The 14592-nt window shown below is 51.9% G+C and overlaps 1 protein-coding gene across 1 annotated transcript in view; it reads left to right on the forward strand.

Annotated features, from left to right (window-relative positions):
- The window catches only part of dlgap1a (discs, large (Drosophila) homolog-associated protein 1a), a 102919-nt gene that overhangs the window by 52570 nt on the left and 35757 nt on the right, over positions 1-14592 (forward strand). Inside the window, 3 exon segments of the mRNA XM_076981722.1 lie at positions 7841-8040; positions 8042-8939; positions 14330-14541. Of these exon segments, the coding sequence (XP_076837837.1) occupies positions 7913-8040; positions 8042-8939; positions 14330-14541 (1238 nt within the window). The 5' untranslated portion in view covers positions 7841-7912.

Here is a 14592-nt window from a genome sequence, read left to right on the forward strand (position 1 = left end):
TCTTTAATATTTTGGTATTAGTGTTGACGGATGTGGAGAGACACACAGATTGAGGGGCCAGTGGTCAGGCACTTCAGCACTGGTGTTTTTCTTAACCACTCCAACAACGCTCATCAAAAATTTACTCCAGAATCTCCAGCCTGCACAGTTTTGCAGTACCTGAATTTACATACACATGACGGACTTTGAAAAATGTCTAGATTTTTTGTGGTTATAACGTGTCCGTAGTTTTTCCAATAACCACAGAAGTGTCAGACAACAGACACCAGGTTGATGTATACACATCCTGAACTGAATGCATGATTGGTGTCAAATAAATGTCTATCAGTCTAATTTATTCTTTTTTTACTTCTTGATTGTTCCTGTGTGCACTTGTGGTTCTCTGTTGCCTTTGATTACTGTTCCTTGGTCTGATTGGTCGTGGAATCTGATTGGTTGTGGCATCTGATTGGTCGTGGAATCTGATTGGCCGCGTCCAAGCTCACTGGGGTCCCCTTGTATTGCAGGTCTGGCCCTAATCAGGAGCCGTACTGAGAACGAACGCTTGTATCCTGCAGGCACACACCTAGGGATTCTCTGGTTGTAGTCAGAAAAGTGACCTGGAATGAACAGTACATGAATGTTACCTCGGACTAGCATAAGTGTCACTTTGAACACGGTCCCTGAATGTTTGGCTGGTGTTAGTGCTATGGGGGCTTTTTGGAGACTGGGCTCTATTGGCTTAATCCTGCATTTCCTTTGTAACAAGCAGCGTTTGAAATTCACTAGGCAGCCCGAGGCAAAATGGCGTAAGGGAAGCTCTCTAAACCCCAACGCACTTTTTTTTGTATTTTGTTAAGCTCTTTGTGTTTTAAGCACTGAAATAAGTCAAACAGGCAAGACCCGAGCTCTAGTGCTGGAAGCTGCCGGGCCCGTTTGGATGTGGGGTCTGTACACACGTCTCCTCCTTTGCCTTGGGGCACACGCTTCATTTCACACAATCACACGCAGGCACACAGTCAGCACATACACAATCGCGCTCACGCAATCGTGTATCACTGTCCTCTTATTTGTTCGAGTTTTATCCTCTAAGACATACAAGACTGCGAGACTCACTCTGAGAAGGCGGATAACTCACATATCAGAGCAAAGAAAGTGAGAAATATGTGCTGTTAGTATTTGCTGGTCTGAATGTTTTTTTTTCTTCTTTTGCCAAGCTATTTCCTCTCCAGGTTTCTCACATTCCCATGTGGGAAATTAGCAGGGCCAGCTTTAGTGTTCATTTTAAATATTCATGAGCTACCGTCCTTCTAGAGGGTTAGCTTGGCTGCTCACTTAGTCAGCGCTGTCTGTTGGGGGGGGAGTACAGAGTTGGTGTAAGGTGGGTAAAGGGAGAGAGAGGGAAAGAGTGACTGTGGGGGTGAGAGAGAGGAGGGAAAGAGAGAGAGTGAGAGAGAAAGGAGTGTGGGGTGAGAGGCTGGAGAGAGAAGAAAAGAAAGAAGGAGAGACCATGAGCAGAGATAGATAGAGAGAGAGAGAGAGATTGGCCTTGGATTTAGAGGGAAAAATACAGATGAAGACTTAAAGGAAGGTGGACGAATTTTGAAACGTAGTAGGAACCCTCACGAGGGCTTCCATGTAACCTCCATACAAACACATAAGATCTAGTAGGAAATTAGCTGCTCACTAATTGTTCTGCTTGTGAAAACGTATAATGCCTTGCGATGTATAGTGTTGTATGTGCACGTGTGCTGGGGCCGCTCTGTCTTAACGAGCGCTGAGCGGTTCGCATGCAGCTGGTTTTAGAGGGACATTATGTTTTAAAGGGACATGTGAAAAAGGGCTTCAGCAATTTGTATTAAAGCCATCTGTTTCCATGGTGACGTTCACCCCACGTCTTCAGAGATATTTCTGGAATGGAACTTATTTGTGTGCACAGCCTCACACACACACACACACACACACACACACACACACACACACACACACACACTCACACATGCATTCCTGTGTGCACAGGCAATATTGAAGGTAGCCTGGGAGATTTCTGTGGGCCTTAATGAGTGGGATCAGGTGTTTTAGGTAAGAGCTGGACACAGCCAGAACACCTGCAGGTGCTACATGAGGAGAATATGTATAGAGGCTTATCTACAGTAGGAGGGGCGGGGCTACAGAACCCAACCGGCATGCTTGAGCCATACGTGTCCTGCAGAACCGGATCCGGGGAAAATTCTAATACATTATCACATTTGAGAAGCTGTACCGTGGCGCAGGAGCGATTTCCTTTGGGTGAAAGGCTCAGAACCAGCCGATAACTAAACCTCCTTAAGGGTTCTGTACCAAGTATACATGACGCCAGACTAAACTAACTAACACCCCCCTGTACACACACACACACACACACACACACACACTCTCTCTCTCTCAGTCTGCTTCTCTTGCTCACTCTGTCGTTCCCTCCCTCTCTCTCTCCCTTCATTTCCACTCTCTTTGTCTCTCTCTCTGGGTTCCTCAGCCTCTGATGTGTGCGTAGGAAGAGAGGGTATCCATTCAAGTTGCATTTTATTTTTGGCTCGCAGGAAACAAAAACTCTCGAGTCACCAACATGCACAATAGGGGCATGCATTGATTCAGTGGCTGCCCCGCCGGCAACAGCCAATCGCGCTCCAGACGTTGGCACAACGGCCAATCGCACGCCAGCCAACCGTGCTGCAGCCAATCGTGTGCCAGCCAATCATGCACCAGCCAATTGTGCGCCCCTGTTTTCAAACCTGGCTAAAAGCCACTCCCCCACCCCCATCTCCTGCAAGAGTATCAAAGTGTAAAGTGGTAGTAAGAAGACCACAATCTCACGGAGGCGTTGAAGGTCCTTTCACTCACGCCCGTTAACCCTCACGTCCTGCTTATTAGCCTATTTGTTGATCGGATGTTTTGAACACAGTCCAAAATTATGCTAATCATAAGTAATGTTTCTCCTGGAGGATAATCTTGTTTGCTCTAAATAAATGTCAGGTGATTATCAAATAAAGGTACAAATCAGATTACTGCCCCTTTTTCTTCTCTTGTGTAAATCATCAATCACTCTTTGATCTGTTTCCATGCAATCATCAATATAGAACAGCTGCTACGTGCTTATTCTGGCATTATCAGGCAGTGTGTTATCAGTGCCTCGAATGGCTCGATTGTAATGGCTGCTGTTAAATGTCAGTCAGCAATGCTAATAAGTTTAATGTAAGTTGTTGGGGGCTGATTAGTATAGCTCGTTTGCGTCATATAAATCTGGTGCATATTGGCTTTAGAAATGTTAGCAAGTATAAAACTTTCTTTAACTTCGCTTAAAATTCCTGTAATTTACTTTTATCATCCTGTCTAGTATACCTTCAGAATTTCAGTAGTTAGAATTTGAAATGTAGCTTTCAACAATGGCGCCCATCAACGTGAGAAGATGTTGTGTTGAAACCTGCTCAGGTTCCTTATTCTGAGGTGACGGTTCAAAGCTAAATGGAGTGAGAGACGATGTTGTGAGATGAATAAGGGGTGTGTGGAGTGATCAAAGAGAGAACGCTTCACGCCTAAATGCTGCGAGAGCAGAGAGGCCCCTCCCCCTTCAACTGCGAGAGCAGAGAGGCCCCTCCCTCTTCAGCTGCGAGAGCAGAGAGGCCCCTCCCTCTTCAGCTGCTTGCTGACTTTCACGTTAACAGTTTTGTTGGCATGTCTGATAGATGTTATTAAGAAGGTATTTGAAATTATTATTTTTTTATAGCAATCTAATGAATTATGTTGTTTGTGCATTCGTTGGGTGACCTGTGGCATCTTGAGTCTGTCACATCGCTAAGTTATACGGGGGACTACATTTCCCAGAATTCTCTGTCCACAGACCAATCACCACTCCCACGCTCGCCATCACCAGTATATTGAGTGCACCTGCTATAACCAGTATTTAAGCTTTCAGACCCCTATACCTGGTGTGAAATATTGCCATTATTCTTAGTGTGCGTACTGAGAGTTTTCATTAGTGTGTGGATTATATGTTTAGCGACCTTTTGCTGTTCCTGGTCTGGTTTGCTTACATATTATCATTCTCTCCACCTCCCACTCTCTCTGTCCATCTCTCTCTGAGCCCACAGGTTCTGTTGATGAAGGGTAGTCCCTAACCTCCTCCCAGATCACACACCCAGTGAAACTCATTAACATGAAACCCCCAGACTGCCTTTTATTTACTTTTAACAATGATCATGAAAAGACAGCACAATGTTAAGATGCAAACCTCGACTCTCAGACCAGAGTGTCATGAAAGACTCATTTTCACACTATTCTAACACCTCACATGCACAGAACTGTAGGTGGTGTGCAATTGACTGAGTAGTAATTGTAGAAGTCGCATGAGTCAGTTAATCAAATTAAACACACAATTTGCCGTTGCTTAATTGCAACGTGGTCAGATTTAGTTTAAATCAGCAATTAGCAAAGACTCTACATTAGATTATAGGTGTCATGTATTTTAGGTAGGGCTGTTAATTATAAAACATTAACGAGATAATCATAGGATGTTGCATGTGCTTGTGAAATCAAAGGTTCTTGGCGGAATGAAAACAGACTGCACGTCAAAAGCTCTGCTCGGGAGTGAAATGCATGCTGGGATTGCTGCAGAGGTCAGAGGTGCGGATGAAGGTGACGGAGACTGTGATGGCGGCTAGTTGGGGGCAAAGTTTGACTATTCAGTCTCTTTCAGAATGAAAGGTGAGCAGGGAGGAGTTTAGGAGGAGTTTAGGAGGAGCCGGAAGTTTCCACGTACGTCGGGTTGCCTGTTCATGAGTTACTCCTCAGCACCACCTACCAGACCACTGTTGTGTGTAAGAGGCCAATAAAGTGGACCCAACAAGCCCATGGGACACGGCGCACGGCCAAGAGTGGTGGCTGGAGTTGTGGATCACACTTTACAATAGACTGTAGAACAGATGGAGGAGTTGGAGCTGTGGAGTAGTTGAAGCTAATAAAGGCTCCAGTGGATATTTTATTGGAGCTGATCTTTGCCACGAGCGTCTCTCCTGCTCCTCTCTTGCCCCACTCTATTGCCCCACTCTCTTGCCCCACTCTCTTGCCCCACTCTATTGCCCCACTCTATTGCCCCACTCTCTTGCCCCACTCTATTGCCCCACTCTATTGCCCCACTCTCTTGCCCCACTCTCTTGCCCCACTCTCTTGCCCCACTCTATTGCCCCACTCTATTGCCCCACTCTCTTGCCCCACTCCAGGGCACCCTGGGCCCTTTATTGAGTTATCAAACTGATGCGTCCTCCGCGATTCGCACCACCAGCGGTGCATTATCTCCTGTTCCTTCCCATTCAGCGTCCCGTCCACATCACCACCACCTCCACCCCCACCCCACCACCAGCACCAACACCCCCACCCCACGACCAGCACCTCCACCCCCACCCCACCACTTGCACCAACACCCCCACCCCACGACCAGCACCTCCACCCCCACCCCACCACCAGCACCTCCACCCCCACCCCACCACCAGCACCTCCACCCCCACCCCACCACCAGCACCTCCACCCCCACCCCACCACCAGCACCTCCACCCCACCACCACCACCTCCACCCCCACCCCCACCCCACGACCACCACCTCCACCCCCACCCCACCACCTCCACCCCCACCCCCACCCCACGACCAGCACCTCCACCCCCACCCCACGACCAGCACCTCCACCCCCACCCCACCACCACCACCACCACCCCACGACCAGCACCAACACCCCCACCCCACCACCAGCACCTCCACCCCCACCCCACGACCAGCACCTCCACCCCCACCCCACGACCAGCACCACCTCCACCACCACCACCACCACCACCACCCCACGACCAGCACCAACACCCCCACCCCACGACCAGCACCAATACCCCCACATTGTGTACGTTGTCCTAATTGCAAGCATGTGATGGGCAGATGGCAGTGTGCGGCCCCGACACCGTGCTACGGCGCACACGGGTCGTCAGCACTGAAATGTCACAGAAGAGATCATTTTCTCAACATCCCTAACACACACCTCTCTGAATACCACACACTCACACACATACACAAACACACACAGACACACACACACACACACACAGACACACATACACACAGACACATACACACTCACCTACCATGATAAAACATAAACGTGCTCTCTGGGTCCTCTGCCTCCTTTGAATATGCAGACTTGTCACTTTTGAGAAGAACTAAGCGTGTCTGAGGGTCATTTTGTGCTGCTGTTGTTGTTTTACCCTTCTTATGTTGTTTATTTTTGCCCTGGAAGGGGGGGGGGGGTGTTGAGAGTTTTCTATACATTGTCTATGAGCTCTGAGGTGTCCCAGTGGTGCAAGCGTCCTGTAGGGGGCGGTATATGTGGCCCTGTGAGTGTCACAGGAGAGTAATGTCCAACGCTCTGGTCAGCAGAAGAGAATTCTCACTGAATATGAGCCCCATGACTCGGTGTGACTCTGCCTTGCACAGCTTCCCTGCACAAAGGCTTACTATAAATGAACACCATTCTTCCTGTGTGTGTGTGTGTGTGTGTGTGTGTGTGTGTGTGTGTGTGTGTGTGTGTGTGTGTGTGTGTGAGATCAGAAGCCGCTGTGCTCCAAGCCGCTGCAACCCTCTGTCATTAGACTGTCACAAGGCCCAATAATAACCTCTATAATAACAGGGTAGGCTGCTCTCTCTCTCTCTCTCTCTCTCTCTCTCTCTCTCTCTCTCTCCCTCCCTCTCTCTCTATCTCTCTCTTCCTCCCCCTCTCCCTCCCTCCCTTCCTCTCTCTCTCCCTCTCTCTCTCTCTCTCCATCTCTCTCTCTCCCCCTCTCCCTCTCTCTCTCTCCTTCTCTCCCTCTCTCTTTCTCACCCCCCCCATCCCCCATGGTGCACTCTTCCTGAAGCAAAGGTGCCTCTTCATCTCCGACGTCACGTAATTAGTGCGTCTGAATAAGGAGTGGCGCTCACCACCCGCAATTACCCAGATCGGCCCTGACAAAGTAGCAGGGTGAAGGAAGCGGATGCAGGCGTCTGACTGACGGAGTGCGCTAATGAGGGCCGCCAATTGCTCGGCCGATCGACTCCCCCCCCATCCGATGCCGTACAGCCGGGGGCCTCCTGGCTGCTCGCGGGGCCCGCTGGATTCCCCCTCTGTGCAGCTAAATTTAACCCGCAAGTGGCAACCAGCCTGCGCGAAAATAGCAAAATCGATCTTCATTTCTCCGCAATTACTTACGGAGATTGCCGGGTGCAGCTCGTGAGAGTGTTTGAGTTTGAGTGTTTGTCTGTGTGTGGCTGGCCAGCAAGTGAAAGTGTCCTTACCCCAGAGTCGGAGCGGAATTAAACGTGTGGTGTAAAGAAAACTATCCCATCACTGAATTCCGAGGCAGTTGAAATAACGATCGAACCTTGCAAATGATCGCAGGTGTGGCGTGAGTCTCCCAGCACTGCAGTGCAGCCCACTATTCTCCCAGAATCCTTTGCAGCAGTGCTTCACATAGGGCCAGTCTGATCAAAGCTGATCAAACGCAGGGTCTCCAGGTAACGCTGTGTCTCCAGGTAGCAGATGACAACTAAGACACCATTGTATCCCAGTATGCACCTGTGTTTCCCAGTGCACCCAAATGTTTCCCAGTGTCCATCATGTTCAGGACATTTTTGTCTTACTCTTGCTGTAACACACAGCTCATGACAGCTTTGCCAGTGACCTGAACACTAAAGACGAGCGTGTGAGCAGATATCCAGGAACGTCCCGCAGACGAGGAGTGATGTAAGGGGTTGTGTCACATCACAAGAAGCGTGGACCGTCATTTATGGCCTCCGTTTTGTGCTCAGCAGGTCAAGCTGGACGAGCCGGCAGCCGTGCAGTCCAGTGAGTGACCCCGGGCGTGGCCGGGTGACCCCGTCCCAATGATGAAAGGCCTGTCCAGCAGCCGCAGCCATCACCACGTGATGGCCTGCGACCCGTCCTATGACCCGTTGGGTCACCACGCCGACCACAAACCCTACCTCATCGGCCAGATCGACGCCCCCCCCACCGCCCGAGCACCCCTATTACTCGTCGCGGGGCTCGTACCAGCCGGACTGCGTGGTGCCTTACGGGACCTTCCCACGACGCCATTACATCCCGAGCCACGACTCGAAGGACGAGTGGGCTATAGTGCCCTACGTGGGAGGGGGGGGCGGGGGTGGGGTGACCCCCAAGGGTCAACGCGGCCCCGTCAACCTGCTGGAACAGCTGGACCGCCAGCTGCCGATGTCCCGCGACGGCTACCACACGCTGCAGTACAAGCGGGCCGCGGCCGCCGCCGCCGCCCTGGAACAACGTAACGACAGTCCTGGCCGCATCCGGCACCTGGTCCACTCCGTGCAGAAGCTCTTCACCAAGTCCCACTCGCTAGAGGGCCCGCACCATGCCGGACACCACGGCAAGGCCCCCCCCGGGGCCAACGGCGGCAAGGCCAGCCCGGACTGCGAGGGCACGCCCGCCCGCCCCCGTCGTCGGAGTAAGAGCCGGGAGCGCTGTAAGTCGGCCGAGCCCAAGCAGCGCGCCCCGCCGTCCGGCTACTGGAGCTCGGACGAGCCGGAGCGCGAGGCCTGCCTGCTCCGCCACGCCCCGCCGGGCGTCATGACGGTGGGCCGGCACCCGGACAAGGCGCAGGCCCAGTACTACCCGGAGGCCTACGCGGTGGCCACGGCGGCGGGCGAGCAGATGCTGAAAAGCTCACGCAGCAGCAACGACGTGGCCCGCTGCTCCACCTGCGCCGTGGTGCCTCTGGGCACAGACGGGGCCCCGCTGGTGAAGAAGAGCTCGTGGTCGTCCTCCCTCACGGTGAGCAGGGCGCGCCAGGTGTACCAGAAGGCTGCTGTAAATGTAGATAAGGCGCTAGTGAAAGCAGACGCTTATCAGCAGGAGCGCTCCTGCCACTTCTTGCAGGTATGCAAAATAAATCGTTAAATTAACCCCCCCCCCCCCCCCCCCTTCTTTAAGTTCCTCCCCTCCACCCCCATGCTTACCTGACCCACCCTCACGGTCACCCTCACCACCACCACACCCCTCCCGCCCACACGCCTCCTCTCTTCTGGAGAGAGAGCCTTCCATTTGAGTTCTGCTGAGAAGTAAGTGCACACCACTAGCAGCCTTACTTTCTGTTTAGATGGCAAGCATCTGTATTGGAACCATTTGATCTCTTTGTGTGGTATTATTGTTATTATTATTATTATTATTGTTATTATTATTGTTATTATTATTATTATTATTATTATCTTCTGAACCTTTACAATTTCATCTCTCCCAATGTTTTTTTCATTATTATGATTATTTTTATGTGTCCGTACATGTGTGTGGGTGTGTGTATGTGTGTGTATGTGTGTATGTGTGTGTGTGTGTGTGTGTGTGTGTGTGTGTGTGTGTGTGTCGTATGCTTTGTTCTGATTGAGAGAGGACACTAGAACATGAATTCAAATGTTCAACAATCTTCTTGCACTGTGCAATGGCTGTGGTGTTGTAGTATGAGCAAACTGTGAACTATTACACAGATAATAAACTCCAACAGTAAAACATTCATGGTAATGAAAACGCTTTCATGGTGATTCTGATGTGCAGCAGCTGTATGGTGTGTTGAGGAGGCAGAGAGTTATTATCTTCTTTCTAGAGAAAGTTTATTCAACTTCTGCCATCAGTGTATGTCAGGACTCCATCGCTCTTTCAGTCTGTGCTGGTCACTACACACGTCCCAGTACCACCCACACGTCCCAGTAGCACCCACACCAGGCCCAGTAGTACCCACACACGTCCCAGTACCACCCACACAAAGCCCAGTAGTACCCACACAAAGCCCAGTAGCACCCGCACACATCCCAGTAGCACCCACACACGTCCTAGTAGTACCCACACACGTCCCAGTAGCACCCACACACATCCCAGTAGTAACCACACACGTCCCAGTAACACCCACACACATCCCAGTAACACCCACACGCATCCCAGTAGCACCCACACACATCCCAGTAGCACCCACACACATCCCAGTAGTACCCACACACGTCCCAGTAGCACCCACACACGTCCCAGTAGCACCCACACACATCCCAGTAACACCCACACACATCCCAGTAACACCCACACGCATCCCAGTAGCACCCACACACGTCCCAGTAGCACCCACACGCATCTCAGTAGCACACACACACGTCCCAGTAGTACCCACAAGCGTCCCAGTAACACCCACACACATCCCAGTAACACCCACACGCGTCCCAGTAGTACCCACACGCGTCCCAGTAGTACCCACACGCGTCCCAGTAGTACCCACACACGTCCCAGTAGTACCCACACACGTCCCAGTAGCACCCACACAGGTCCCAGTAGCACCCACACAGGTCCCAGTAGCACCCACACACATCCCAGTAGCACCCACACACATCCCAGTAGCACCCACACACGTCCCAGTAACACCCACACACATCCCAGTAGTACCCACATGTCCCAGTAACACCCACACACATCCCAGTAACACCCACACACATCCCAGTAGTACCCACACGTCCCAGTATCACCCACACGCGTCCCAGTAGTACCCACACGTCCCAGTAACACCCACACACATCCCAGTAACACCCACACACATTCCAGTAGTACCCACACACGTCCCAGTAGCACCCACACACATCCCAGTAGCACCCACACACATCCCAGTAGCACCCACACACGTCCCAGTAGTACACCCACACACATCCCAGTAACACCCACACACATCCCAGTAACACCCACACGCATCCCAGTAGTACCCACACACTTCCCAGTAGCACCCACACACATTCCAGTAGCACCCACACACGTCCCAGTAGCACCCACACACGTCCCAGTAGCACCCACACACATCCCAGTAACACCCACACACATCCCAGTAGTATCCACATGTCCCAGTAACACCCACACACATCCCAGTAGTACCCACACGTCCCAGTAACACCCACACACATCCCAGTAGTACCCACACGTCCCAGTATCACCCACACGCATCCCAGTAGTACCCACACGTCCCAGTAACACCCACACACATCCCAGTAACACCCACACGCATCCCAGTAGTACCCACACACTTCCCAGTAGCACCCACACACGTCCCAGTAGCACCCACACACGTCCCAGTAGCACCCACACACGTCCCAGTAGCACCCACACACATCCCAGTAACACCCACACACATCCCAGTAGTATCCACACGTCCCAGTAACATCCACACACATCCCAGTAGTACCCACACGTCCCAGTAACACCCACACGCATCCCGGTAGTACCCACACATGTCCCAGTAACACCCACACGCATCCCAGTAGTACCCACACATCCCAGTAACACCCACAGGCATCCCAGTAGTACCCACACACGTCCCAGTAACACCCACACACGTCCCAGTAGCACCCACACGCATCCCAGTAGCACCCACACACATCCCAGTAACACCCACACACATCCCAGAAACACCCACACACGTCTCAGTAGCACCCACACACATCCCAGTAACACCCACACATGTCCCATTAGCACCCACACACGTCCCAGTAACACCCACACGCATCCCAGTAGCTTCCACACACGTCCCAGTAGCACCCACACCAGGCTGTAATAGCACCAAGATGAAGTGTGAGCATTTGACTTGTTCAGCGTTCACTTGTGGGATCGCACAAGTCAAACCCTCCGTTCTCACACACACTACCCTCACACACTACCCTGTCACACACACTACCCTGTCACACACAAACCCTCTCACACACACTACCCTCATACACTACCCTCACACACACACTACCCTCAAACATACTACTCTCACACACTACCCCTCACACACTACCCTCTCACACACACTACCCTCACACACACTACCCTGTCACACACTACCCTCACACTACCCTCACACACACTACCCTGTCACACACTACCCTCTCACACACACTACTCACACACACACTACCCTCACACACACTACCCTCATACACTACCCTCTCACACACACACTACCCTCACACACACTACCCTCACACACACTACCCTCACACACACTACCCTCACACACTACTCTCACACACTACCCTCACACACACACTACCCTCACACACACACACACACTACCCTCACACATACTACCCTCACACATACTACCCTCACACACACACTACCCTCTCACACACACTACCCTCACACACACACTACCCTCACACACTACCATCTCACGCTCATGCAGAGAAACTGGCATCCTTTCTTTCTCCGTGCTAAATTCGGTGCTGCGTTGCCATAGTAACCGTGAGTGACAAGATGTGAATGATTGTGGGATGGCACTTGGATATGGAGCGAGCGGCTGAATGATCACCGCCCACGAATCTTCTGAAATGATGGTGGTCTGAAAGTGCCTGAAGCAAACTTCAGAACTTCTTAAGGCTTTTGTTGGAATTGGGGGTTTGCGTGTGTGTGTGTGTGTGTGTGTGTGTGTGTGTGTGTGTGTGTGTGTGTGTGTGTGTGTGTGTGTGTGTGTGAAAGAGAGTCTAAGTAGGGCTGGTGTCATGAAGATGTCATGACGATGCTCTGGATGTAGAATCGGTGTAAAAGACACAGCAGGTTCTGGACGCCGTTCTGTTCTCGCACTTGTTTTGAAAACACGGTCCGGAAGAACCCGGAGGGATTCGCAGGAGCCGGATGTGCAGGCGGGAGGCGGATAACGAGAGCTGATGGTGCTGCCATGTTGGACAGAGCCTTTCATCCCCCTTAAATACGCCACACAGTCGCGGCTCGCGGGAGCTGGCAGGCGTCCTGTCCGCCGGTTCTGCTCCGGGTTTCAGCTCGGCTCTGACGCCAGGGGACGCGCCCGCTCTGTAGTGTGTGGACAAAAGTCAAGTAGTGCAGCCAGTGCAGACTAATTGTACATGATTGTGTGTGTGTGTGTGTATGTGTGTGTGTGTGTATGTATGTATGTGTGTGTGTGTTAGTGCGTGTGTGTGTGCGTGCGTGCGTATGTGCGTGCGTGTGTGTGTAAGTGCATGTGTGTGTGTAAGTGTGTGTGTGTGTGTACGTGTGTGGGTGTACGTGTGTGTACGTGTATGTGCGTGTGTGCAAGAACGTATGCATACGTGTGTGCGTGTGTGTGTGTATGTGTGTGTGCGTGTGTGTGTACATGCTTGTGTGTGTGTGTGTGCGTGCGTGTGTGTGTGTGTGTGTGTGTGTGTGTGTGTGTGGTGTGTGTGTGTGTGTGTGTGTGTGTGCATGCACGCATGCGTACGTGTGTGTGTGGGCACGGGCGCTGTGCCGGTGTTACTGGTGTCATCTAGCCTCCACTGCCTTTTATACTGTGCTGACGTCACGCCAGCCCGTTTCCTGGGCAACGGTAGCTCCGCAGTGATTCACACAGTGGCGGAGAAATTCTTCGGCGTGGGATTTCTTCGCCGCACGGCGCGTGAGAAAGTCTCTCCTCACAGAGCGGCGTGCTGAGCGTGGTGGCCACAGACTGAGTGCAGACCTACACTGATGGTCTCGGTCTGCCTGTGACTCTTGATTTCAGATGTTGGGGGAGCGCAGGCTGTTTCACACCTGGGCTGCTACACTGATTGATTAAGCGTCGTTTTTAACAAGCGTTACAGTCATTTTGGTCCTGAATACTGATCCTGATAGATCATCTTCTTTACCACCCCTGACTTCTGTATATTGTTATGAATAAATAGCAATCAAGTGCTTTAGTTTGTGAAGCAGATCATCTCCCAAACAAACAAGATGTTCCCTCAATATCTTGACAAGACAAAATAAAAGCACGAGTGGGTGTTAGTTGTGTTAAAAATTCCCTGTCTGAGTTAGTCAGAGTGAGGTCTCTGCTCCCTGAGAGCACAGAGATGAGACGACCATGTACAACTCAGAGAGGCATCATTAGGCTATTCAGCGCCAGCTAACACCGGCAGCCTAGTTAATCACATCTGCCCAATGGACGTGGGAGGCTGTACGCAGAGCACAGAGTGTGTGTGTGTGTGTGTGTGAGAGAGAGAGAGAGAGAGAGAGAGAGAGAGAGAGACAAAGAGAGAGAGAGAGAGGGGGGGGGGGGAGAGTGTGCATTTGTATTTGTGGTTGTGTCTGTGTGGTATGTGTGTCTGCATGTGTGTGTGTGTGTGTGTGTGTGTGTGTGTGTGTGTGTGTGTGCGTGTGTGTGTGTGTGTGTGTGTGCATCTGTCACCAACAATGCTCTACACACCAAGGCCGAGAAGCATGGTGGCATGCAGGCATTGCTGGAAACCATGTTACACCGCGTGACACCGTGTGACACCTCTGACCTCTGACCCCTGCAGGTGCCCCAGGACGACTGGGGCGGCTTCCCGCTGGGCAGGGACGATGACATCCCCTGCAGACGCATGCGTAGCGGGAGCTACGTGAAGGCCATGGCGGAGGACGATAGCGGCGACTCGGACGGCAGCCCCAAGCCCTCCCCCAAGATGCAGGCACGACGAGCCAGCTACCTCAAAGCCACGCAGCCGTCTCTCACGGAGATGACCACGCTGAAGTAAGAGCCCTCCACCCCCCACACGGCCTCAGCAACAGTAACGTGTCTTAA

The sequence above is a fragment of the Brachyhypopomus gauderio genome, chromosome 19 (assembly GCF_052324685.1).
Source record: "Brachyhypopomus gauderio isolate BG-103 chromosome 19, BGAUD_0.2, whole genome shotgun sequence".
In the NCBI taxonomy this organism is placed as follows: domain Eukaryota; kingdom Metazoa; phylum Chordata; class Actinopteri; order Gymnotiformes; family Hypopomidae; genus Brachyhypopomus; species Brachyhypopomus gauderio.